Raw genomic sequence first — 24,019 nt, forward strand, 5'->3', positions numbered from 1 at the left:
GAATGCACAAGAAAATACTACATGGCTTTAGTAGTCATTTAACCAGTATATTTTATTTACTTGCTACTTTTAAGTTTAGAAATTTAATTCCAGATGTTTTTTTTAATTTTTTTTATTTTTATTTTCTTTAATTCCAGATGTTTTTTAAATGCTTAGTGTATACAAAGTATTTTGCCAGATGCTTTAGGGAAATGATTCCTAATATATAAGGATAGTAGTGAGTAAAGTTAATGCATAATGATTTTTTTTAAAAAAACTAATCTGAATTTATATTTTTAAGCAGATTTGTATTGTGTTCATTATAGTAGCATATATACATGTTGAGAAACCAGTAGTACATTTGTATATGACATGACTCATTGATAAAATATGCATAGATGTAAAATGATAAATACTCAACAAAAACTGATGAAAACATTATAAAAAGTACAAGCCCACATCTGTGCAGATGAGAACAGAGAAATGTGCAGCTCTTGGTTATATACCAAACTCATATTTAGGCATTTTTAAATATATTTGAGTAATATAAAAAAATGAAGGAATCATCTTGCTCTCTGGAGGCTTACTACTCTGTATGCTGATGTAGAAGACTATACAGTTTTAAGTATTACAGAACCATGAAAACCTATGGAAGCAAAGTGAGGGAAGTGAATTCAGAGAGGGGGTGGTGTGAAAATACTATGGAAGAAGTATTTGTACTCATTCTTCAATTTTTAATTTTTAATAAATTCCCTTTACTACTCTTTTGGTAAGTTTTTGTAGAGCTCATGGAATAATCATAGTTTATTCCTTTTTCTGGGAAACTGTAGTAGTTCTTTATGTGCTGTTTCAAATCTAAACCCTATATGGAAGACAGTTCAATGATTTGATTAGCTGAGCTCTCCTCCAGTTTGCTACCTTGGAGATTACAGGTGCATCTTTATTGAGCTTGTTTGTCATAAAAATTTTATTTTAAAATAATTTCATGTTTTAACTTAACATTTAGCATATTTTTATTGACTAAGTTAATTAAAAGTTAGATTATGTAAGATGGCACTCTTTATCCCCAAGGAGCTTTCTGCTTTTATTTTCCTAAATTATAACCTACAGTCATCTTAGTTTATTTGCTGTTCTTCAGTCATCAGTTCTCTTATATTTTTGCTATGTCATTTTCTATAGTCCTCTCTTCCTGTTTGATTTTAGATAGCAGCCTGTTTGAACAGTGGCAACATCAGTTATATAGGTCTTATGAAACGCTCAGTGCTCCTCTTAGTGCTGTACAAACATAGCACATTCAGAGCTCATCCTAGTCCTGTGATGTTAAGTACTAGACTGAGCTCTGTTAATGAAGGTGAGGACACCAAGGTTCAAGTATTTTGCCTAGATACAGCTAGTTAGTATTATAAATTCATTTAGAATATCAGCAAGTTGAATATTCAGAAAACGTATTTAAAAATCATATTCTAAAATAAATCATTGTTTTGTTTTGAATGTGTGTCGAATTTACTAAGTAAATTCCATTAGGAAAAAGTACCTGTATAGTAGTGAACCATATACTGTCATTCTCTTAACTCTCTCCTTAAAACTATCATACTTGGGGGACACTGTGTGGCTCAGTTGGTTAAGTGTCTGCCTTCAGCTCAGGTCATGATCTCAGGGTCCTGGGATCTAGCCCCATGTCACACTCCCCGCTCAACTGGGAGTCTGCTGCTCCCCCTCCCGCTGCTTGTGTGCTCATGCTTGGGCATCTGCATGCGCCTTCTCTTTCTCAAATAAATAAATCAAATCTTTAAAAACAAAAAAACTAACTATCATGCTTGGCCCTGGGAATGATCTTTGTTCAAGGAAGTAAGTTAACCTGTAGGTGGCTTTGTCAGAATAATCATCTTGTTTATTCTCAATGAAATAATTACAATACTTTTTATTATGGTTTTAAAATATTTAATCTTTTCTACTTAGTAGTATAATGTTAGTTGTAAAATATTTAAAGCAGACCGTATAATCTGAAGTCACTTTAGCTGAGTGATACTAAGTCAGGGTTCTGCCCATTAGTTTATCTCATTTTTGAGTGAGAAACAGGTGATTTATAGTAATAAATTTAAAAGGTTTAAAAGGATTGATTAGCTTTGTAAGATATAAATTGCTGCGTATGAGGCCCTATATGTTTACTTTTTGTTAATACTAGGTGTAACTTCATCTTTGTATCTCATGCTGTACTTAGTAAAAATTGAACAGTTGTGGGGCATTTAATATGGAGGTGACTTTGATTCTAGACTCCTTGCAGCTTTTTAGATGGTAATACACATCAGAATTGCTATGTCTGAAAATAAAAATGATAGCAGGAAACATTCTGAGAGGATCTGGGGAAGATTTCATTATGATTCTTATATAGGAAGATTTACATGGAGATGTCAATTGTCCCTAGTTAATTTTCAAAATATTACATAATCCCAAGTGGAAATCGGCAATTTTTTTTCTGGAGCTAGACAAAATGATTATAAAGTTTATGTGAAAAAATTAACAAGAATAACCAGGAAAGTCTTGAAAAGGAAAAATTTAGGGGACAGGACTAAGGCTTCCAGAATTTAAAACATATTAAAAGTCTGTAAGTAGAACAAAGTGGTATTAATGCATCATTGGGACAAAACAGAAATTGGGATTTTGGTGTTTGGGTGGGGGAGAGTAGAAATATTCAGTCTTTTTCTTTTTTCTTGCGTACTATCAGCAAGTAAACATTCCAATTTAATATTTTAAAACCCCACATTTTAAAACAAATGACTTCTTTCTATACTTGTAATTATCTTATCTTGCATGTACTAAATAGTGAAGAGAAAAAGACACAGTATACAGAATTCCACATAGGAACGGCAAAAGGATTCTACTAAAGCTTTAAGGAGGTGTGTCGTGTTTCCAGGGATAACAACTGCTTTTATATGGGTGATTGTTAGCAACAGAAACTCAGCCCCAAGTTTCTGAAAAAATTTCCTGACAGTTCTTTATTTCTATTCTCACTCTATTTTTGTTAACCAGTAGTCAGCCATTGGTCTTTATACTTGCTGGGAAGTGAAATTAAAAATCACTTGATTATATTTGTCTTTTTATGGGAAAATCTTTACACATATTTAGATCAGTCTTTTCACCTTCACTGTGGTATCATCAAGATCATATTCAGCTTCCCAAATGGTCACAGCGAAACTTACTTTCGCATTCTGCAGACAGCTCTGATCTAGAGAAATCTTAATTTGGTTGTCATTGGAAGAAACCAATATGATTTGGCCATATTGAGGTCATAACTGGTGATATAATTTGGACACATGGTTATTACACTTAAATTAGTAGACTTAATGTATGAAAACTGGAAGGAGGATATACCTGACAGTCTTTTAGTACTGTTTACAGGCAGTGGATATTTCTTGTGAAGGAAAGTATTAAGAATAGTCCCTTTTTTCTTAACTTGGAAAATATTTGACATAAAAAGTTCTTCATGTTGAGGGAATTGTCTCATTGTGCTTTATTTATCTATTTCAAAAATCTATTTATTTTAGAGAGCATGCGAGCACGCAAGTAGGAGGGGAAGAGGAAGAAGAGGGAGAGAGAATCCCAAGCAGACTGTATGCTGAGCACAGAGCCTGACCTGGGGCTTGATCTCACAACCCTGAGATCAGTATCTGGGCCAAAACCAAGAGTCACACATTCACTGCCTGTGCCCTGCTGGTGCCCCTTATTGTGCTTAATTTAACAAGCTTTTGTTGAATGCTTGCTTCCTAAAGAATTTCCTTGAGGAGGCTTCAACAGACAGTATAAACATATTCTAATCTTCATATATTATTAGAAAATAATTTGCTTTGAAAATATGATTGTTGGGGCTCTTGGGTGGCTTAGTTGGTTAACCGTCCGATGTTTGATTTTGACTCAGGTCATGATCTCAAGCTCAATGTTGGGCTCCCCATTTAGCTGGGAGTTTGCTTCTCTCTCTCTCAAATAAATAAATAAATCTTTAAAAGGAAGAAAGAAAATGTTGCTGGCCTCAAGTTCAAGTTAAGAAAATTTTTGAGGTGGTTTATGTATACAATGGAATATTACTCAGCCATTAGAAATGACAAATACCCACCATTTGCTTCAATGTGGATGGAACTGGAGGGTATTATGCTGAGTGAAATGAGTCAATCGGAGAAGGACAAACATTATATGTTCTCATTCATTTGGGGAATATAAATAATAGTGAAAGGGAATAGAAGGGAAGGGAGAAGAAATGGGTAGGAAATATCAGAAAGGGAGACAGAACATAAAGACTGCTAACTCTGGGAAACGAACTAGGGGTGGTGGAAGAGGAAGAGGGCGGGGGTGGGGGTGAATGGGTGACGGGCACTGAGGGGGGGCACTTGACGGGATGAGCACTGAGTGTTATTCTGTATGTTGGCAAATTGAACACCAATAAAAATAAATTTATTATTAAAAATAATAAAAAATAAAAACTTCGCTAAGAAAAAAAATTTTTGAGGAACTTTGCAGCTGGAGTCAGTGAACAAATTATGTGAGGCCTACTTTATGTCCATTTTCTCAGTGAATATTAAACTTAATTTAAGATTGCATATACAGCTGGAGATAAATGTCTAAGCTTTATTGCTTGGTTTAAAATGTATATTCATAAGTATGTTGCTGGAACCTTGGTTTGCTTAAATACGTTAATACTTTTGAATTCTTTTCTTGGAAGTTTTGACATATGAACTTTCACATTAAGAGCACAGTAGGGGGAGAAGTCTTACGCTCATTTGCCTGACTACAAATGTGTAATTAAAAGAGTTTATCAGCAGGGGTTGGGACAATCAGTGTGGTCTGATGTTTCATGTTATAGAATTACTCTGTTCAGATAGATACTGTAATTAGAACATAATTTTAAACCTCACAGGCACTTACTCATCAGGTGTTTTTTGGTTTTATTCTAAAAACCAATCAAAACCAAAAGTGGTTCTCAAATTTTGATATATATATATATATATATATATATATATATATATATATATTTTTTTTTTTTTTACTTAATAGCTTTATGTCATTGTATATAGTAGCTTCAAAAATGAAATGGATGATATGTAATGGAGAAGTATGGTTAGAACTTATTTCATACAGGACAATGTTTTGAATTAGCCCTAATTCAATAATTTGGAGATGTTCATTGTGTACTATGATCAAATTTTAGTTTTAAGAATCTCACCCATTGAAAACTTTAATATAACTGAAGGAATTCTATGTGTTAAATGGCCACAGGTTTATCATTTTTGTGTCATTGAAATTTGATAGGCAGTTCTCTCATCTAGGAAATAAAAAAGCATATTTGTAGATATGAGATCTTTTTTTTTTTTTTTGCCAGGTGTTTCTCTGACAGTTGTCAGAGAACTATTCTTCTATATATTCTACTGTTCTTCATATAACTTATTCAGGAATTCATTTATGGAGAAAGAGCACTTGACTTGGAATTAGGACATAGGACCAACACCAAAAAAACAAAAAGCACATATACCAGATAATTTCAGTGTGTTGCCTTATCTGTGTCCAAAGTCCCTACTATCTCCAAATGGTGTGCAAACAAGACATGTTTAAAATACCACACAAAAAATTTTAAAAGTAAAATAGAAAAGGTCTTAAGATTCAAGATCTCAGTGTTCTGTTTCTGGCTTTTTCACTAACTCATGCTTTTGGGGGGGACAGTTTGCTTAATTAGGGCTCTCAGGTAGGTAATGTCTTATGCTAAGAATTAGTGTTGGAGTGCAAGCTCTGAGGTCATTCTGCCAGATAGAACACTTAACTGTCTAAATGACTTGAGCAAGCCATGTCTGTCTCAGCCTCCTTATTAGCATGTTGTAGGAATAAGAATACTATACTCACACAGCTGTTACAAGGAATGAATGAGGTGGTTTGTTTATATTGCTGAGAATAGTACTTGGCAAGCAGTAATTGTTTAATAAAAGCTTAGTTACTATCTTATCACCATCGTTATTTTCATTTCTAAATTTCTTCATCACCTGAGAGACTAAAAGTTATTTGAAATGTGTTATTTCTTTATAGCATACTTGTCAGGAATGTAGATCATAATAAAGTATCATTGGTAATTGTATCTACAATCAGGAATGGATGGCATTATAAAGTTTTATATGCTGCTAAACTTTAATTTACTATATAAATAAAGCTATATTGCCATTTCCTTCAATGTTGTCATTTCAGCCTCTCTAAAATTAAAAGATTAAAGGTCAGTGGTTTTGAGTTTTGAACTTATGTACAGACATAGTAGTTATATACGTTGTCTTTGCTCTTACGTTGTTCTCATATTGAGATAGAGCTTTAGTCTTGAAGGGTTTTTTCTTTTTCTTTTTCTTTCTTTTTCTTTTTCTTTCTTTCTTTTCTTTTTTTTTTTCTTTTTTTTTTTTTTAAGATTTTATTTATTTTAGAGCAGGAGTAGGGAGAGGAGCAATGGGAGGGAGGTAGAACTCGCTGACTCCACCATTGAGCTCAGAACCCAACCTGGGCTCAATCTGAGGACCATTAAGATCATGACCTGGGCCAAAACCAAGAGTTGGATGCTTAACACACTGAGCCACTCAGGCACCCACCCCGAGTCTTGCAGTTTTAAAAAGACGTTGACCTTTCTGTTACTGCATTATTCTTATATAATGAAACAAGGTAGTCCTAAGGTGACAGAGTAAAGGGAAAGCACTGTCTGGATATGAAAGTCATACCTTATCAGCATTATTGTAGAAATATGGGAAAGTTAACTAGAAGAGAAGAGAATACAAGTAAAAGAGAGGTGTAAAGATTGTCACGTGGAACTGTCAACTTAAATACCAGGGTGAAAAGAAGCAGGCCCAGAAACCAAGATCTATATAAAGGGAGATTATATAGAGGCTTCTATAGGCAGAGACACAAAAATAATGAATACAGCAAAGTACTGTGGGGAAAGCTGCAATATATTGATGTATCTTAATGACACTCCTCAATAAAAAAGCTGAGTTGTTGAGTTCAGTAAGTATTTAAGGGCCAGATAGGTGTAAAGTCAGTTATATACATACTGTCAAGGGTATAAAAATCAATGAGAACATGGTTCTGGTATCAACTAAGCTCGAACTTTCTTATAAGCTAGAACAGGTAATTATAAGTTGCAATATGATAGAACAAAAGATAAATAAAAGCAAATATTAAAGAAGCATTCTGGACATAGGAGATAACTTACGTAGTTATGGGTGTCATAATCCATGTTTATGAATAGGCCAATTTATTTACAACATGGAATGAATATAAGCAAGAAATGATACCTGAAATTTGTGTGGTTTGTGAATGGGTATATGTAGTAGCTTAGCTTCTCCGTCAAGGTACAAATAACCTTATGACTGCATTTCAGAGATTGTTCTACAAAACCACTTAGTCCTTGTCCTCACATTTCAAAAATCTGTACTCCTTAGAATCCATAATAACTGAGACCTAATTGTAGACAAGTTTGGAGAAGGGAGATAACAAACTTCAGTTGAGACATACTGAGAGTGCTTTGGAGATACTGATACCACATGTCAAGTTGACAGTTGAATCTGAAGGCCTAGAAATCAGCAGGGATGACTGTGCTGGAATGCAAATTTGGGACTGTCAGTGCAAAAAAACCCATGCTCTTCTGTATTGCTGAGGATTTGGTGGCACATTAAATGACATGACATTGCTCTGTGTGAATATAAACCAGACATTGTAATCATGAGTAATAGTGAGCTGTTTTTTCCACATCATATCTCTGCTGTTGACTCTTGAAATGTAACTGTAGAAAGAAATCAATGCCTTAACCACAGTTTCTGAGAACTATACCATTTTGGATGTATATCCATTTTGCTATCCCTCCTCTCTGCTTCATTTCAGTCTTTTATTTGTTGCAAATTATTAAAGTGAGAAATTTAGGGAGTAGGTTCATAACGTACATTTTGGGTACAGAAGTATGTACCCTAATCCTATTTTATTTGTTTTCTTTTTTTTTTTTTTTTTTTAAAAGAGTGAGGCTTTATTTTTTTAAAGATTTTATTTATTTATTCATGATAGTCACAGAGAGAGAGAGAGAGAGAGACACAGGCAGAGGGAGAAGCAGGCTCCATGCACCGGGAGCCCGATGTGGGATTCGATCCCGGGTCTCCAGGATCGTGCCCTGGGCCAAAGGCAGGCGCCAAACCGCTGCGCCACCCAGGGATCCCTATTTGTTTTCTTATGACTGAATAAAAAACCTTTATAGAGAGGTTTTATTGACTTCCCCTATAGTATTCATCCAATTCCATATTGCCTTTATTATCTGTTACAGAAGCAGAAAAAGAACGCAGGGAGAAATCTGGTTGGTAATGAATAATAATTACTAAGGCTTAAAACTCACTCTTCGGGCAGCTCAGGTGGCTCAGCAGTTTAGCGCCGCCTTCATCCCAGGGTGTGATCCTGGAGACCTGGGATCGAGTCCCACGTCAGGCTCCCTGCATGGAGCCTGCTTCTCCCTCTGCCTCTGCCTCTGCCTCTGCCTCTGCCTCTCTCTCTCTGTGTCTCCCATGAATAAATAAATAAAATCTTAAAAAAAAAAAAAAAAAAAAAAAAACTCTTCAAGGAATTTGCTTAACTCTGAGTTTAGAATGGACTACAATTGGATAAATGTGGCTTCTGGGTAGAATGATCTTAAAACCTATTTTTTAAAAATCAAGTGTGATATATTTATGAATTACATTATGTAATTATGTGAAGTCTGTGGATGAAAACATGGGTGCCCCCTGCGCCCCCGCCTGCCAAGATTCTTTGGTATTTATTCCTTATTGCTACCTTGTGTGCTTATGTTGCTGGTAGTTGATTTTTTGTTTTGTTTTGTTTTCATCTCATCTTTCTATTGTGGTGAGAACTCAGTGGGCCCTTTTTCATTTGGAAGCTCTTACCTTTCACTTTGGTTTCAAAAGTATGTATTACGGTGATAATTTTTCTTCCTCCTTCTTCCTTTTTCTTTTTCTTGGTGAAACATCTGTCATTTAGTTTCTGGACCTTTCGAACTAGTCCTCTAATTTTTAACTGTTCTTTACCATTTTCAATCTCTGTCATTGCTGCTGCTTGGACGGAGAGTTTCTCAGTTTTTGTCTTCCAGTCTACCAAGTTTTTCATTTTACTGTCATAGTTTTAGTTTCTCAGATTCCCTGTTATGTTTTGAATTATTTTAACAGCATCCTTTACCTCAAGGATACAGCATCTTCTTTTAATTCAAAACTCTGCAGAATTTTGAATTTTTCTTCTCTCTGGTCAGTGGTTGTTTTCTTGAGGTGGTTTTCTGTTTGTTGGGCTGGTCAGACTCCCAAGAGAAAAGTCTTCCAGTCTTCCTCCACTAGTGTGTGGGCTGACTGCCCTTGCTCTAGGTGTAGAGCTGGACACCTCAACCTTCAGTGTGTAAATGATCCCACCAACTGCCCCTCAAAACCCAGTTCTGTAAAGTAGAACTCTTTAGGAATACATTTCTCATCTTTTGCTGGGAATTAAGGAGTGCCAGCTGAGAATAGATGTGGGAATTCAACTGCTCCCTTAGTGAGAATTAAATCAGTCTTCAAGTCTTAGCCCCACCTTTATCCCTATGACTATTGCTGCCATTGCCTCAGCTTTTTCCCTGGGGGATGGAATGAGATGGCAGGGGGAGGAGTCTACAGCAGAAATTGGTTCCTTTTCTCCTGGGGTTAGCTAAACCCCTGATTGCTCAGCCCAGATGCTTTGTGGTTTCTCAATTGTTTCCTTTCCCATTTTCTTCCTTATGAGTTTTGTATATTTTAAACTCTACAGTATTCTAGAATTTTAGGAGGGACTATAAGTACATGATGATGATAATCTCACCATCTTTATCTTTGTCTACAAGTTTTTATTCTTTCAAGTGTTTTTAAAACTAAGCAAAACCTGGGGCACCTGAGTGGCTCCAGTGGTTGAGCATCTTTGTTCGGCTCAGGTCATGATCCTGGGGATCCTGGGATCGAGTCCCACATCAGGCTCCCCACGGGGAGCCTGCTTCTCCTTCTGCCTATGTCCCTGCCTCTGTCTCTCATGAATAAATAAATAAAATCTTAGAAAAAAATAAGCAAAACCCTTCATTTTGAAGCAAACATTAGGGGAGATGTAACTTTCTTTTATTTTCAGTTTTTAACTGGCACTTCAGTTGTTGAATTAATTAAGAGTATACATTTGCCAAAGTGTTTTACAACTTAAAAATGTATTCCTTCATTAAAGCACAATGTCAAATTATACTTTAACTTTATTCTCTGTTCCTATCATGCAATTAATCTCTCTTCCTTTTGAAATCCTTTGGCTTTTTGCCTTTCCATGTATAAAAGTTTCTGTGGTAAGTCTTATGGTATTAGTTTTTATTCCTACACCTTTCTAAATATTTTGGATTATAAATCTTCCTCAGTTACCGTTGTATTAGCACCTATATTAGTATCTGTATTTGTGTCTTACAAATGTGTATATGGGTATGTACATACATACACTAACTTTAGTTGTCTTTGTCTACAAATGATAACAGTTATAGGTTAGTTTTGATTGATTGGTTTTTCTTCTCAGTTATGTTACATTTTCCTGCATCTTTGCATGCATGTTAATTTCTGATTAGATGCCAGATAGTGTGACTTTTACCTTGTTGGGTAGATGTTTCCTATTCCTGTAAATATTCTTGGGCTTTGTTCTGCGACACAGTGAAGATAGTTGGGAACACTTTTCATCCTTTTAGATCTTGCTTTTAAGATTTGATTAGGCAGTACTGGAGTAGTCTCAGACCAGGTTTAATTATCTCCTATGACTGAGGCAAGCCTTGTATATACTTTACCTAGTATCTGTGAATCATGAACTCTTTTAGTCTGGCTCTCTGAGGGAACCCAGCACTTTTACCTTGGGTCCTGTGGCTGGTTCTTTCTCCAGCCTCTGGTATTTCCTCTGCCACACATGCACTGACTAATGTTCAGCTGAGTGTTTGAGTGGACCTTGTGCAGATCCCCAAAATTCTTTCAGAATAGCTCTAGTACTCTTCTCTGAAATCTCGCTGGTTTGGTCTCCCTGGATTTTTTGTTTAGTCTCCACAAGCCAGAGAGGTAGCCTGGCTGGCACCCTTCCCCAGCCTGCATCCTGGAGACTCCCAAGCCAGAGAACTGAGGTAATCCTAGGGTTGACTTCTTGATTTGCCATCTCTCAGCCTCATTGTCTTTATTGCCTGACATTCAGAGGCTTGAGAACTGTCATTTCTTGTGCTTTGCCTGTTTTTTATTTTATTTATTTTATTTTATTATCACTATTATTATTTTTTGGTTGTTTCAGCCAGGAGAGTGAATCTTGTCTGTTATTTTTATCTTGGCTGGAAGCAGAAGTCCCTTACTCCTATGAATATAGACACCCTTTTTTAGGTTCATCAAAATGTACAAGTCATTTTATTAGATCTATCAGAAAATTGATATATAAAAAAATATAAATATAAATTGGTGAAAAAATATTGTTAACATTTTTTAACATAAAAATTAAAATCTGTATTTAAAAATTGATTTTTCTTGCCACAGTAGAGATACATTCATATATATTTTATGTTGTTAGCCCTAGAGAGAACCCTGAGGTTCTCAATTTAACTCCTTGATACCCTAATTTCCCTTTTTTTTTTTTTTTTAAGAGTTTTATTTATTTATTCATGAGAAATAGAGAGCACAGCAGAGATATAGGCAGAAGGAGAAGCAGGCTCCATGCAGGGAGCCCAGTGTGGGACTCGATCCTGGTACTCCAGGATCACGCCCTGGGCCAAAGGCAGGCGCTCAACCGATGAGCCACCCAGGCTTCCCCCTAGTTTCCCATTTTTTTCCATGGCGTCTGTCCCCTAGGCAAGATGAAATACTTAATAGATACTTTTATTGAATAGTTACTTCCAAACAGCTTCATTAGTATTTGAATCAAAGCAACTTAAAGTGAAAAAAATTAAATTTTATTCATAAATTTTAATGTTTATTGACATCATTTATTAATGAGATCTCTATTTTTCTTGGACACCATTCAGATTAGCAAACATTAGGAGAGCAAACAGTATTTTCATACTAATGATATTAACAAATATGGGCAGAAACATATATTTGACTGTTAGAATTCATTTCCATCCTTATTGGCTAAGGCCCATATATTTTCGTTAGCATGACCTCTACAAACATGTAAGTTGTAGTATAGGGCTGTTTTATTGTATTAATTTTATTAATTTATGCCAGTTTTTTTTTTTATGCCAGTTTTTTAATCTCCTTTGGAATCTTACTTAAAATTTATTTTTAAATTTACTTTTATTTAAATTCAATTAATTAAAATATAGTGTATTATTAGTTTTAGAGGTAGAGTTCAGGGATTCGTCAATTGTATATAACACACAGTGCTCGATATGTCATATGCCCCATCACCCAGTTACCCCATCCCAGAATCTCACAATTTAGTAGTGACATTTAAGAGGAAGGTACAGCCACACACATTATCTTTTGTTACCTTGCACTGAACCAGGTACATGTATCCATACCATTTCTTTACTTATTTATAAATTTACACTCTTATTTTCTGGTTTTAAAAATGATTTATGAATTATATTACTTATGAATGTGTCTGTTATCTCTAAAACTTAAAGCAAGAAGTAATTGTGAAATTATCATATCTTAGGTGAAAGGGAAATGTAGTCAACCCTACTTTTAAACCTCCCTGTATATTGGTTTGACTATGTTTCCATAATGGGGTATCCCTCACTAAGTGATTTGAAGACCTCAAGGAGATGAAACATTGATGTTTTCCATTAAGCAAGTACTTATGATTGCTATAAATAGTGACCTTATAGTTTACTGTTTTTAAAGCAAGGTCTGATGGAAACATATATTCCTTGTAATGATTATAGTGAAATGTTCCCATAATTACTACTTGATACACTTAAGTGGCATCTTTTTTTTTTTTTAAGATTTATTTATTTATTTGAGAGAGAGAGAGAGAGAGGGAGCACAAGCAGGGGGAATGACTGAGGGAGAAGGAAAAGCAGGTTTCCCTCTGAGCAGGGAGCCTGACACAGGGCTTGATTCCAGGATCCCTAGATCATGACCTGAGCTGAAGGCAGACCCCTAACTGACTGAACCACCCAGGTGACGCTTAATTGGCTTTTTTTTTTTTTTTTTACATAATAATGTTTATGTGCAAAATACTTGTCCTGAACTTGAATTCAGCCAGTGTTATTTAAAGTAGTTGTACAGAAAAGGAAAAATCACTGAATTTGAGAATGCAAATGTGGATTCAGTTCCTAAATTGGCATGTATTAGCTGTGTGACCTCAATGCTGACTGTTTAAGTTAACCTTCATGATTTATTTACCCCATAAGTAAAATAGAGAAGAAATAATATGCTTTTTATGCTCACCTAAAGATGACTCCATAATGACTTTCTTAGTATATAAGAACATTGCAAGGGATCTGATGGCCTTGCTTACTGTTGTATCTTTAGCATCTGGTTTCATGCTTCGTACATGTAAGTGATCAACAAATATTTGTTGGATTAACTGTCATTTGACCACGTAGTTTCACACCAAGCCTTTTTTCAAGTAAAAGAATTCAAAAGGTTTATAATGTCATTATAGCAGAATGATGCAAACATAGCTTAAGTTATTGGCAACTTGTTAGTGTTATGAAAGATATATTCTCTCTGAGAAGAAAAATTGGTAATGTGTTTTGCAAATTTTTTAGGAGGAGCAGAATAGAGGCAAGCCTAATTGGGAGCATCTCAATGAAGACTTACATGTACTGATCACTGTGGAAGATGCTCAAAACAGAGCGGAGATCAAACTGAAAAGAGCCGTTGAGGAAGTGAAGAAATTACTGGTACCTGCAGTAAGTAATGATTTCCAAATCTTAGATTTGGGGCCCAACCCCGTTTTCCTTTAATTTTTTAAATTAGTGTAATGTTTATCTTAATGAAGAGGTTATTTTTTTATTTAATCTCAAAACATAAATATGATTTATAACTCATTTATTATAGCATAATAGGCAAACAGACATTACTCAGATCCTAAAATGGGAAAACCTGTTTATGTTGGGGAAGGAAATGTTGTGAGGGGAGCTAGCTCAATTAGTGTCCTACTTTTCAAAGATGTTATTATTATTGCCTCACTCTATTATAGGGTGAAAAGAGTAGATACATTATCAGTAAGGGGATGAAAACCTTTTTTGACGGAAGAGCAGTTTCTCATTGTAAGCAAGTAACAAATGTACAGAAAAGTCCTGTAACACTCCTGTGTTAGTAGGAGTGCATTGTTTGAGTTGGCTGTGAGTTCCAAGTACCCTCCTGGCATGTCATTGTCTCCATCGAAAGATTAATATATCACAATGAAATGTTCCCATAGTATGATGAAATTTTCTTTTAGAAAACAGGAGCTAACTTTTGTGGATTCATTAGATATCATCTCGAGCACTTTTCACACTTCAACTCATTTAATGTTTTTTTTCTAAGATACTAAAAACTATTAAAGTTCATATTTAGGGGTCTTAGCTAAAACACTGAAAGTAATTTTGGAGGTGATGTCTCATAAAGGAATGACCCCAAATACCTTTGTTCTCGTCCTCCCGCTATTCCATCCTCCATCTTTCCCTCCCTGCCCAGCACCATCCTTGTCTTTTCTTATTACATAACCCTTTAGTAACTCCTCATTTAGAAATGATGGTTGCACGCACTCCCAGAGTATTGTATTTTTCAATGGAAAATGAAAAATAAATGATTGATTTTCAAAGTCTTTTTAAAAATATTTTTTTTGTTGGTAAAAATGATAGAAATGTGAACCATAACTTGCTACTGAAAAATTAGGAATATTCTTAGTATTCTGTCAAACAGAATGGTGTCTGTTATTCTTTATTCCCGGAATAATCTATTCTATAAATAAACTTAGAAGCTATAAACATTTCCAATTTATGGGATAAAATTAACTACTTAGAAGAAAAGAATTCCACAAAGATGTTGTTCATTTAGATCTTATAAAGAATATAAACAAACAAATTATAAACTAAAATGCATAGTTTTATACTATTAACCCATATAATTTTCCTCCTTTTCCTTAATAATTGTACAGTTTTGAAAAGCTATATAATAAAGGACCTTTTTTTTTAAGTATACTGGACTGTTCGTCCCGTGACCAGAAAAAAGTTATTTAACATTATTTTATTGCTATATATAGCTGAAAATGCTCAGCTCACATAATACTAAGTAAATAAGTTCACCTAATACAATAAATAGACCAGTCGTCTGATAATTAAAATTCTTACTGATTTATTAGTTTATTACAGCCATTCTGTGAACTTTTAAAAGTTATTAACCTGGGAAAGAGCATCATGTAAAAGCTGTGTTAAGTAACTAGCTTACTAGTTACTAATGAGCTATGTTTCTTTCAGAAAGAGTAAATTTCTATTTCCTCATTTACAAAATGAGAATTGGAGTAAATGACTTCTAAGATTGTCTTTGAATAGACAATAGAATAGGTGGTAGTGGTTAAAAAAACGGGAGAAATTTTTTAAAAAGTTCATACGATTTATATTTCAAAGGAAAAGAGCACTTTTAGTGATAAAATCTGTCTCCTATTGAAATTTTTTTAGAGTTATTAATTACTACCTCTGAAGTAATACAACTCTCTCAGAATTACAAATTGTAGACTAAAAATACTTGAAGGTGTATACATTCAATAAAGTAATTTAACCTTATAGGAATTTCTTAATCCTATCCATTTTGTCAGATATGCGTATTGTAACATGGCTGCTATGTCAGGAAATTTATTTTTATTAAACTCAACATTATTAAACATTTCTGCTGATGGTGCCCTGATAAGCAAAGGTTTAAATAAAACATAAGCTTTACAATCCTGAAGAATCAAGTGATTTGGGTTTTTACCTATAGGTTGTAGGGAGACAAAGCATTTATTTGAGAGCTGACTTCTGGATTCGAATCCCATCATTTGTGGCTTTTTACTGTCTCCCTTTCCTCATTGGAAACATCACAGTCAGTGATTGGGAACATCACTGAACTCTCATGTAGTTATTATGAAATTAGATGATACATGGAGAGTGCTTAGCATAATGCCTACCACAGAACTATTTCATAGACGTTTGCTATAGCTTTTTGACACTCTAAATAATATTGTTCTATAATTGTGTAGGTTCACATACTGCTCTTTCCAAGTGCTGATTATAAAATGAATGCATTAATTCAGGATTGGAGAAAAATACAAGTTCCTTCTCAACTCATTATTCTTTTTAAGTAAATTGATTTGACCCTTATAAAAAAAATTCACTGTAAGGCTCCTTACAGAATCCTTTAGTTTATCATTACTTAAATATTTTCAAAACAGTATTTTTGGATTGAAAGTATGGACCCATCATGATTTTCTGAAAAGAATTCACACATAAATGAATTGGTTAAGTCTGATTTATTTTTTCCTGTTTGTGTAAGAGTTATAAAGGGAATGATAGGGACACTAGCAGTTATTTAGAAATGTATTATTTAAGATGCCCTCAGATTCAGAATTGCAGAACAGAATTATTGCCCTAACTCAGTGGGATTTGACTAAGGGTTGTCAGAATCACTGTGTGAAAGACAGCACATTTCTTATCAGCATTTATGTTTTGTCTAACTCTAGGTTGGCCCTCCAGTGAGCTGCCAATAGATCTTTTTAATTCTTATATTACATGAAGACGTTTTGAAACATTTCTGTGGTTTTCATATCTCAAAATTTATCTTGAGAATAGTGACACTCGGAATTTTGTTTTGTTGACCATTTCATTCTCAAATGCTTATTTAACATTTCCATTAACAGTACTTTGCAGTTTTGCCTTTCCTGTCTCTAAATCTTATATGTCATTTGGAGTCTCTAGCCGTTATCAAGTGTCCAGAAAAATGCCAAATTCAGTCAAGTTTACTTCCTCCATCCCTCAGCTATGCTCACTTCCTTTTGCCTTCATTTTCTTTACCCTTATCTCAAGCCAGTTACTCAAAACCCCACAGCCAGCATTTGTACTTGTAGTTTTGGACTCCACAGACCCATCCTTACATTGCAGTCTATTCATAACCTTATCCTGCTTAAAAAACCCTTTTGGTGGTTCCCTCTTAACTCCAAGAGGAGAATGGAGAATTCTTGAATGTGTACAGTTTCCTTCATGATTGCTGTAGATTATCTTCCAGGCTTCATTTTTCACTCTTCCCCAAATCTAAAGTACACACACATACACAAACATTCCCTGCTAGAGCCACAGACTGAATCATTCTGTATTTATTTGATTTCTTGAACCTTTAGTCTTCTCCCTCCTGGACCTTTGAATTCATTCAGTAAATGTTCATTGTGTGCATTTACTATGTCAGCTATTGAGGATACAGAAAGAGTAAATAAAGCTAACAAAGTGCCCGCCATCTTGAAGCTTACCTTCTGGTTGAGGGGAGGGGGCAGCTTGGATTACTGACAATAAGATATATACACACACACACACACACATATAGGTACACACACATACACATACTATAGTAGGTTGTGCTAAAATGTGAAGAAAAACAAAGCAGGAAATCGGGAGCCATGGATTAAGAAAATGCTATTTTATATGAGATGATTAGAGAATGCCTCTCTCAGAAGATGACATTTGGGAAAAAAGAAAACCTAATTGACATGTGGTGCAATCATTTGGATATCCTAGGGTTTCTAAGCAAAGAGAACAAGTGTGATGATGCCTAGAGACATTTTTGAGGTGTGTCAAAGGGGGTCCAGTGAGGAGCTTAGTGAGCAGGTGAGAGAGTGGTGGGAGGTGAAGTTGGGGAAATGGGGAAATGGCAGTTACAGAGGCCTATAGGCCATAATAAGGATATTAGATTTTAGTCTGACATAAGAAGCTCTTGGAGGAATTTGAGGAGAGGAATAACATGGTCTAATTTGTGTTTTAAAGAATCATTCTGAATAGAGAACAGACGCACTTTGAAGGTGATGGAGAAAGCAGAGAGATCAATGCAGAAGCATTTATATTTCATGAATGAGGTGAAAGGAGTGTGGACTAGGGTTGAAGGGGCTGACTAGTAGTAGATTAGGGATTTATTTTCAAGGTAAAGCTGGCAGGAATTTTGATGGATTGGGTGTTGTGTATATGTGAAGACTTCAAGGTTTTTACCCTGAGCAATTGGACTTTTCTCCTCTTCATATTGTTAGAGGAACAGGTTTGAGAGGAAAGTCAAGAAATCGGCTTCAAAAGCGTAAAAATTGAGCTAGCAAATGTTAATTGGGCATTTAGTTATAACAATCTGGGCCCAACAATAGATGGGCCCAGAATATGTCAAGTTTGAAGTTGTCATCATATCAAAAGCTTCTAGAGCCAGGAGGCTGGATGCTATCATCTAAGAATTGGATAAAGGTAAAGAATTAATCTGGGGACTGAGCCCTGGGTATTAGAGCGAGCATGAGTTGGGGAGTAGTGGGGGAGGGGAAGCAGGAGAAGCAGGAGAAGCAGACTCCCCACTGAACAGGGAGCCAGATGCAGGGCTTGATTTCAGGACCTTGGTATCATGAACTGAGCCGAAGGCAGATGCTTAACCAACCGAGCCACCCAGGTGGCCATTGCATTTTAAATTTTAATACTTCATTCATATTACAGTCTCTGAATTGCCTTCCAGAAAATTTCTACCAATTCACAGTCTTGCCATTGTTGTATGAAATGACTGTTTCTCAACACAGTCTAAAGCCTTGGGTATTAACCTAAGTCTTAAATCTTTGCTTTCCTAGTAGTTTAAAAATAATTATAATAAACTCTTTAATTACAAAAATGTGAATAAAATAATTATCATAGTTTTTTTAGGTTTTTATATTAAGCGACTGTGTGATATTATAGATAGTTTTGTAACAAAAAACTATATTCTTACCTTTACCTTGAACAGGTACACAGTTTCCTATTGTTTCCATGGGGAATAGGAGTCAAGATTACATTTTCATTTACAGAATAAATTTTAGGTAAAGTGTGGAATTGTCTTTGTATTATTTCAGTATATATGTTTCTTACCTAACCATGTGGACGAAGTTGATTTTTGGAAAGAAGTAGATGTAGAAAGAGTTGCATGTTTTTTGCCCATTTTGTTTAATGTTATATAGCAAAAGATCTATCCCTGGCTTGAGGGACCTGGGGGGAGTAGAGAGTGGAGAGCAGAGACTTTTTTGCTTTATCTGAAATTTCATAATTAAAATGTAATAGTTGATTATGTATCTTGCATCTGCTGATTTTTAAGATTTAAGAAAATATGGGTAAAGGTTGTACTTGTATTCCATGTGACAGGGTTCTAATTTTTCTAAAGATTTTGATGATTTTAATGTGTCCCCATTAATTCACATAACTCTACACACCACTAAATTTTCAGTAAATCAATCCAAAACCTTTTTTAATTTTTTAAAAAGCATTTATATATTTATTCATGAGAGACACAGAGAGAGAGGCAGAGACACAGGCAGAGGGAGAAGTAGGCTCCATATAATATAGGGAGCCTGATGTGGGACTCAATCCTGGGACTCCAGGACTACGCCCTGAGCCAAAGGCTGATGCTCAACCACTGAGCCACCCAGACGTCCCAGTCCAAATCCTTTAAATTCAAGTTGGGTTTCAGAACAACCTTATGAAATAGGTTCTCTCTTCCCATTTTTCTAACAATCTCATGGAGAAACCTTAGCATTGTTAGAGAACATGGTAATTTTGTTTCCAAGAAATAGTTTAAAATTCTTATTTCACTGCAAAAGTAAAGGGTTGAGAGGATTCACACGTGATTCATTAGTAGAATCTGATAGCATCTTACATAGAGAACTTGTTTACTTTGGAAATAATACTGTTTTTAATTCAGATATTTCTTTGATTTTAACAGTTTATTTAAATCTCTTTTGTTTTTAAATCACAAAGCAAACGGTGCCTAACTAGAGAAGAATAGGTTCTCTGGTTATATATAATGTTTTTATCTGACAAGTCTGTTACCACCAAATATCTACTAAATATATCTTTTAAGTAATCCAGTCTGTTGTTTGAATCTCACTTCAATAAACCTCATCTATACTGCTTCAGATTCCTTTGGCCTTTAGTATACTGCTGTAATTACAGGGTGATCTTTTGTGAAAATTTTCATGTATACACACTGATAAAAAAAAGGGGGGGGGTACTGTATAACAGTGTCCTGACATTGCAGATCTTTGGGGATTTAGGTGATCTTTGGGCAGAGACCTATTGCTGATACAAATCTACCCTCGAAGTATTTCTTGAGCACCTGTATTCCTGCGGCCCAGCTGAAGTAATCTCTCTTCCCATTGTTAGTCTTATTCCATTTAATTAATTCTCCCATAAGTTAATAAGAGTGATTTTAAAAATGATACATAAATCATATTAAAGGCATGACTTGGCCATTTCACTTAGAATAAAATTCAAGTTCTATACTGGCATCTGTGAGTTAGGGCATTAGGTGAGCTGTCTGGTATGAAACTGTTGTACAGTGAGGAAGTTGTAAACAGATAGGTAGTTGTGAAGATGCATAAAGTCAGAGAAGGAAAATGTTAATGACACAATTTTAGAATTTTGGGTAGTTCTGTGTAACTATAAAGTTTAATTTCCACATGTGTAATTTTTTTATAAGTTATTTTATAAATGGGAGAAAGAAATTTGAAGTACAAACTTGGAATAGAAGAAAATAAGGAAGAAAAAGAAAATCACATTTTCTAAAATGATGATCAGAGGATATCTTCAGACCGACCGACCAGTAGAATTCTGCTAAGTATGTAGGTAGAATGTGAAGCAGAGGTTTTATAGGAAGAAACAGTGCATTGTGTGTGACAAGATTTAATACAGTGACAGCCTTCTTATTTTAAGTGTACCCTGTAATGAATTATTTAGGGAATTGTGATTTCTGGCTTTATTATATTAAAGATAATTGAGTAGGAAAAAAATGTAGTTTTAATGATTCATATGGAATTTTATAATATGGATTATTTACTAATTTTTGCTCTGTATTTAAGATATATTGATTTTTTTTTGGTATAAGCCTTATTGTGAAGTGACACTATTATTTGTTTTTCTATAAATTTTTGTTTTTTTATTGAAATTTTATAATAGTTACTAATTTAATATAGTTATCCCTTATGATGAATTATTATTTTATAGTTAGACAAATGATAGTTTAGATTATTTAGTTCTTATATATGTAAACCTTAGATTGTTAAACATATACATAGAACTTCTTTATTGTAATTAGGAAGCTTTCTTCAAGTGACATTTTAATGCTTGTTCTTATACACATCATAATTCTCATATCTTTCTGTGATCCCTTCAAAGTAAACTGGGCTGTTAAATTTCTTGGCTGAATTTCTTCTTATAGTCTTAGCATTTACTTAATATGCTTATATATAAGTACATAGAATTATATATAGCTTTTCAAATCACTTTAACATATATTTGATCCTTAGAGAAAACTTGTATTAATTTACTCATATACCAGTTCTGTCATCAGGTATTTTCATTTCCTTTATAATTACTATAGTGATATTATAATATGTTACACATTTTCACTTCATTTATCTTTTATAAAACAGTAAATCTGTTTCTAATTAATTTGGTTTTAATATTCTCATGTACATATTAGGACATGAGCATAGATCAGTTACTGTCTATTATTTTAAGGACTCATGAGGGTCTGTTATTTTTGGACTAGGATGGATGAAACCATTAGAGGAGTTTGAGAGAGGAATGACATGATCTGAGTAATATTTTTCAAGAATTACTTGACCTGCTCTGTTTAAAACAGTAAAGAGTACAGGAGCGGAAGAAAGGAACCTCTGATAGGAGCCTGCAAATTATGGCTCATTGGCCAAATCCAGCTTCCCACCTGTGTTTCAATAACCCATAAACTAAGAATGTTATTTGCATTTTTTTAGTGGCTGGGGAAAATCAGAAGAAGACTTCATGAAATGTGAAAATTGTATGAAATTCAAATTTCATTGTCCATTAAAAAAGTTTTATTGAAATACAACCTTGCTTACTCATTGACATATTGTCTGTGGCTGCTTTTGTGCTTCAGTAATAAGTTGAGTATCTGCAGCAAAGACCATATGCCCCAAAAAAAGGCATTTACTGTCTCATTATAGAATTTGCCAGTTCATGGACTATTGCATTAATCCACAGGAGAGATGATGGATTGGGCCAAGATAGCTGTAGAGGTAAAGCATGGTCTGATTCTGAGTGTATCTTTAAAGTGGAGCTGGCAAGGTTTGCTAATGGATGGTCTGTGGGACGTTAAAAAGCAAGGAGTCAGGGATGACAGCAAAGGCTGTAGACTGAACAACTGGAAGAATGTAATTGCTATTACCTCGATAGAGAAGACTTCAGTAGGAACAGGCTTTGAAGAGATTGTGTCAGGAGCTCTGTTTTAGATCTAGTAGGTTTGAGATAATTATTGGGTACCCAAGTGCAGAATATTCTAGTATTCTTTTCAGATTAACACATACTTATTCCAGGTTGATGGTTTTAGGGTACTAGGATACAGCAAATTATTTAAAGCAAGTCCTTAATATTTAGGGCAGTGATATTTCCCTAACTGTATTTCATGAGGCACTTTTCATAAGTACTCCATAAAGGAAGCCTTTAATATGCTAGTAAGTATGCGAAGCTCTGGTAGGAACCATTTCCAAATTTAATTGACACTCAAATTTTTATTCTGGGAGTACATTCACATCTAGTGTTCTAGAGATAGATGTTTAAGAAAGAATATGGCAGTTCCTGGGTCTGATGTAAATACAGTTGAGCTGTTTTTCAATGCTGAAGAATAGTCATTTTGAAGAGTTGAAGGGAAGAAACTTAAGGGTTTTTTCTGCTTATTACACATAAATTAAAACACACTCATTTAAAGTATATAGTGTGAGTTCTGGTATACCCATAGTCAAGATTTCATTCACCCCTTTGCCATCAATTAACCACCTCCTCCCACTGTCTCTAGGCAACTCCTGGGGTTAGTTCTCCCCACCCCTTTTTAATGGTCTCAAAACTTTATTTTTCCCCAGCTTTATTGACAGATGTTTGACCAATAAAAATTATATATGTCTTTGAGAGAGAAAGAGCACAAGCAGAGGGAGGAGCAGGGAGAGAGGGAGAAGTAGACAGACCCCCTGCTGAGCAGGGAGCCTACAGAGCTCCATCACAGGACCCTGGGATCATGACCTGAGGTGAAGGCAGACGCTTAACAGACTGAGCCACCGAGGCACCCCTATAGATGCCTTTTTTTTCATGTAGCATGGCATGAAAGTTTTTTGAAGTTATCCATGCTGTTGCATGTATCAGTGGATGCTACCTATTGATAATATTTCAAAACCAGTTTATCCTTTCACCTATTCTAATTTAGTTTTCATTTCTTCAAACACAAATGATCTCAAGCGTCTTTCCATGTTCTTCTTGACTATTTATGTATCTTCTTTGGTAAAGTATCTGTTTAAATCTTTGTCTTTTTATTGACTTGTCTTTTTGTTCTAACAATTCTTTATATATTTTGGGAATAAATTTTTTATCCATTATTCTGATCTGTAGCTTACTTTTTAATTTATTTTCTTGATTTTGTGGGGAGGCTTTTAATTACAAGTTCAGTTTTATTCATAAACATGAAACTTGTATTCTGGATTTTTATATTTTTTAAGGAATTTGTCCTTGTCATCTAAGTTTAAGTTTTTGTCATGAAATTTTTCCCTTTTTATCTTTTTATGGTCTATAGGATCTGAGATAGTGTTTTTTTTTTCATTCGTTATATTAGCAATATGTGATTCTTTCTGATTTTCTTGATCAGTCTAGTTCTAGAGCTTTAGTAATTTTATTGATATTTTCTAAGGACCAGCTTTTGGTTTTGTTGATTTTTTTTTTCTCTTCTACTTTCTACTATCTTAAAGATGCAAAATTCTTTCTATAATGCTTTAGCTGCTTCCACGACATAACATTATGTTGCATTTTTATTACAATTTA

The 24,019-nt window shown here is 34.6% G+C and overlaps 1 protein-coding gene across 9 annotated transcripts in view; it reads left to right on the forward strand.

The window, feature by feature from the left end:
- The window catches only part of QKI (QKI, KH domain containing RNA binding), a 160,821-nt gene that overhangs the window by 100,795 nt on the left and 36,007 nt on the right, over positions 1-24,019 (forward strand). For all 9 annotated transcript variants that reach the window (XR_013380720.1, XM_077899488.1, XM_077899435.1 and 6 more), the window contains exon 4: positions 13,730-13,873. Coding sequence is in view for 8 of the 9 variants with exons in the window: in XM_077899488.1 (XP_077755614.1) it covers positions 13,730-13,873 (144 nt within the window). In the remaining variant the exon portion in view is untranslated. The remainder of the gene's footprint in view (positions 1-13,729; positions 13,874-24,019) is intronic.

The sequence above is a fragment of the Canis aureus genome, chromosome 1 (assembly GCF_053574225.1).
Source record: "Canis aureus isolate CA01 chromosome 1, VMU_Caureus_v.1.0, whole genome shotgun sequence".
Taxonomy (NCBI): Eukaryota; Metazoa; Chordata; class Mammalia; order Carnivora; family Canidae; genus Canis; species Canis aureus.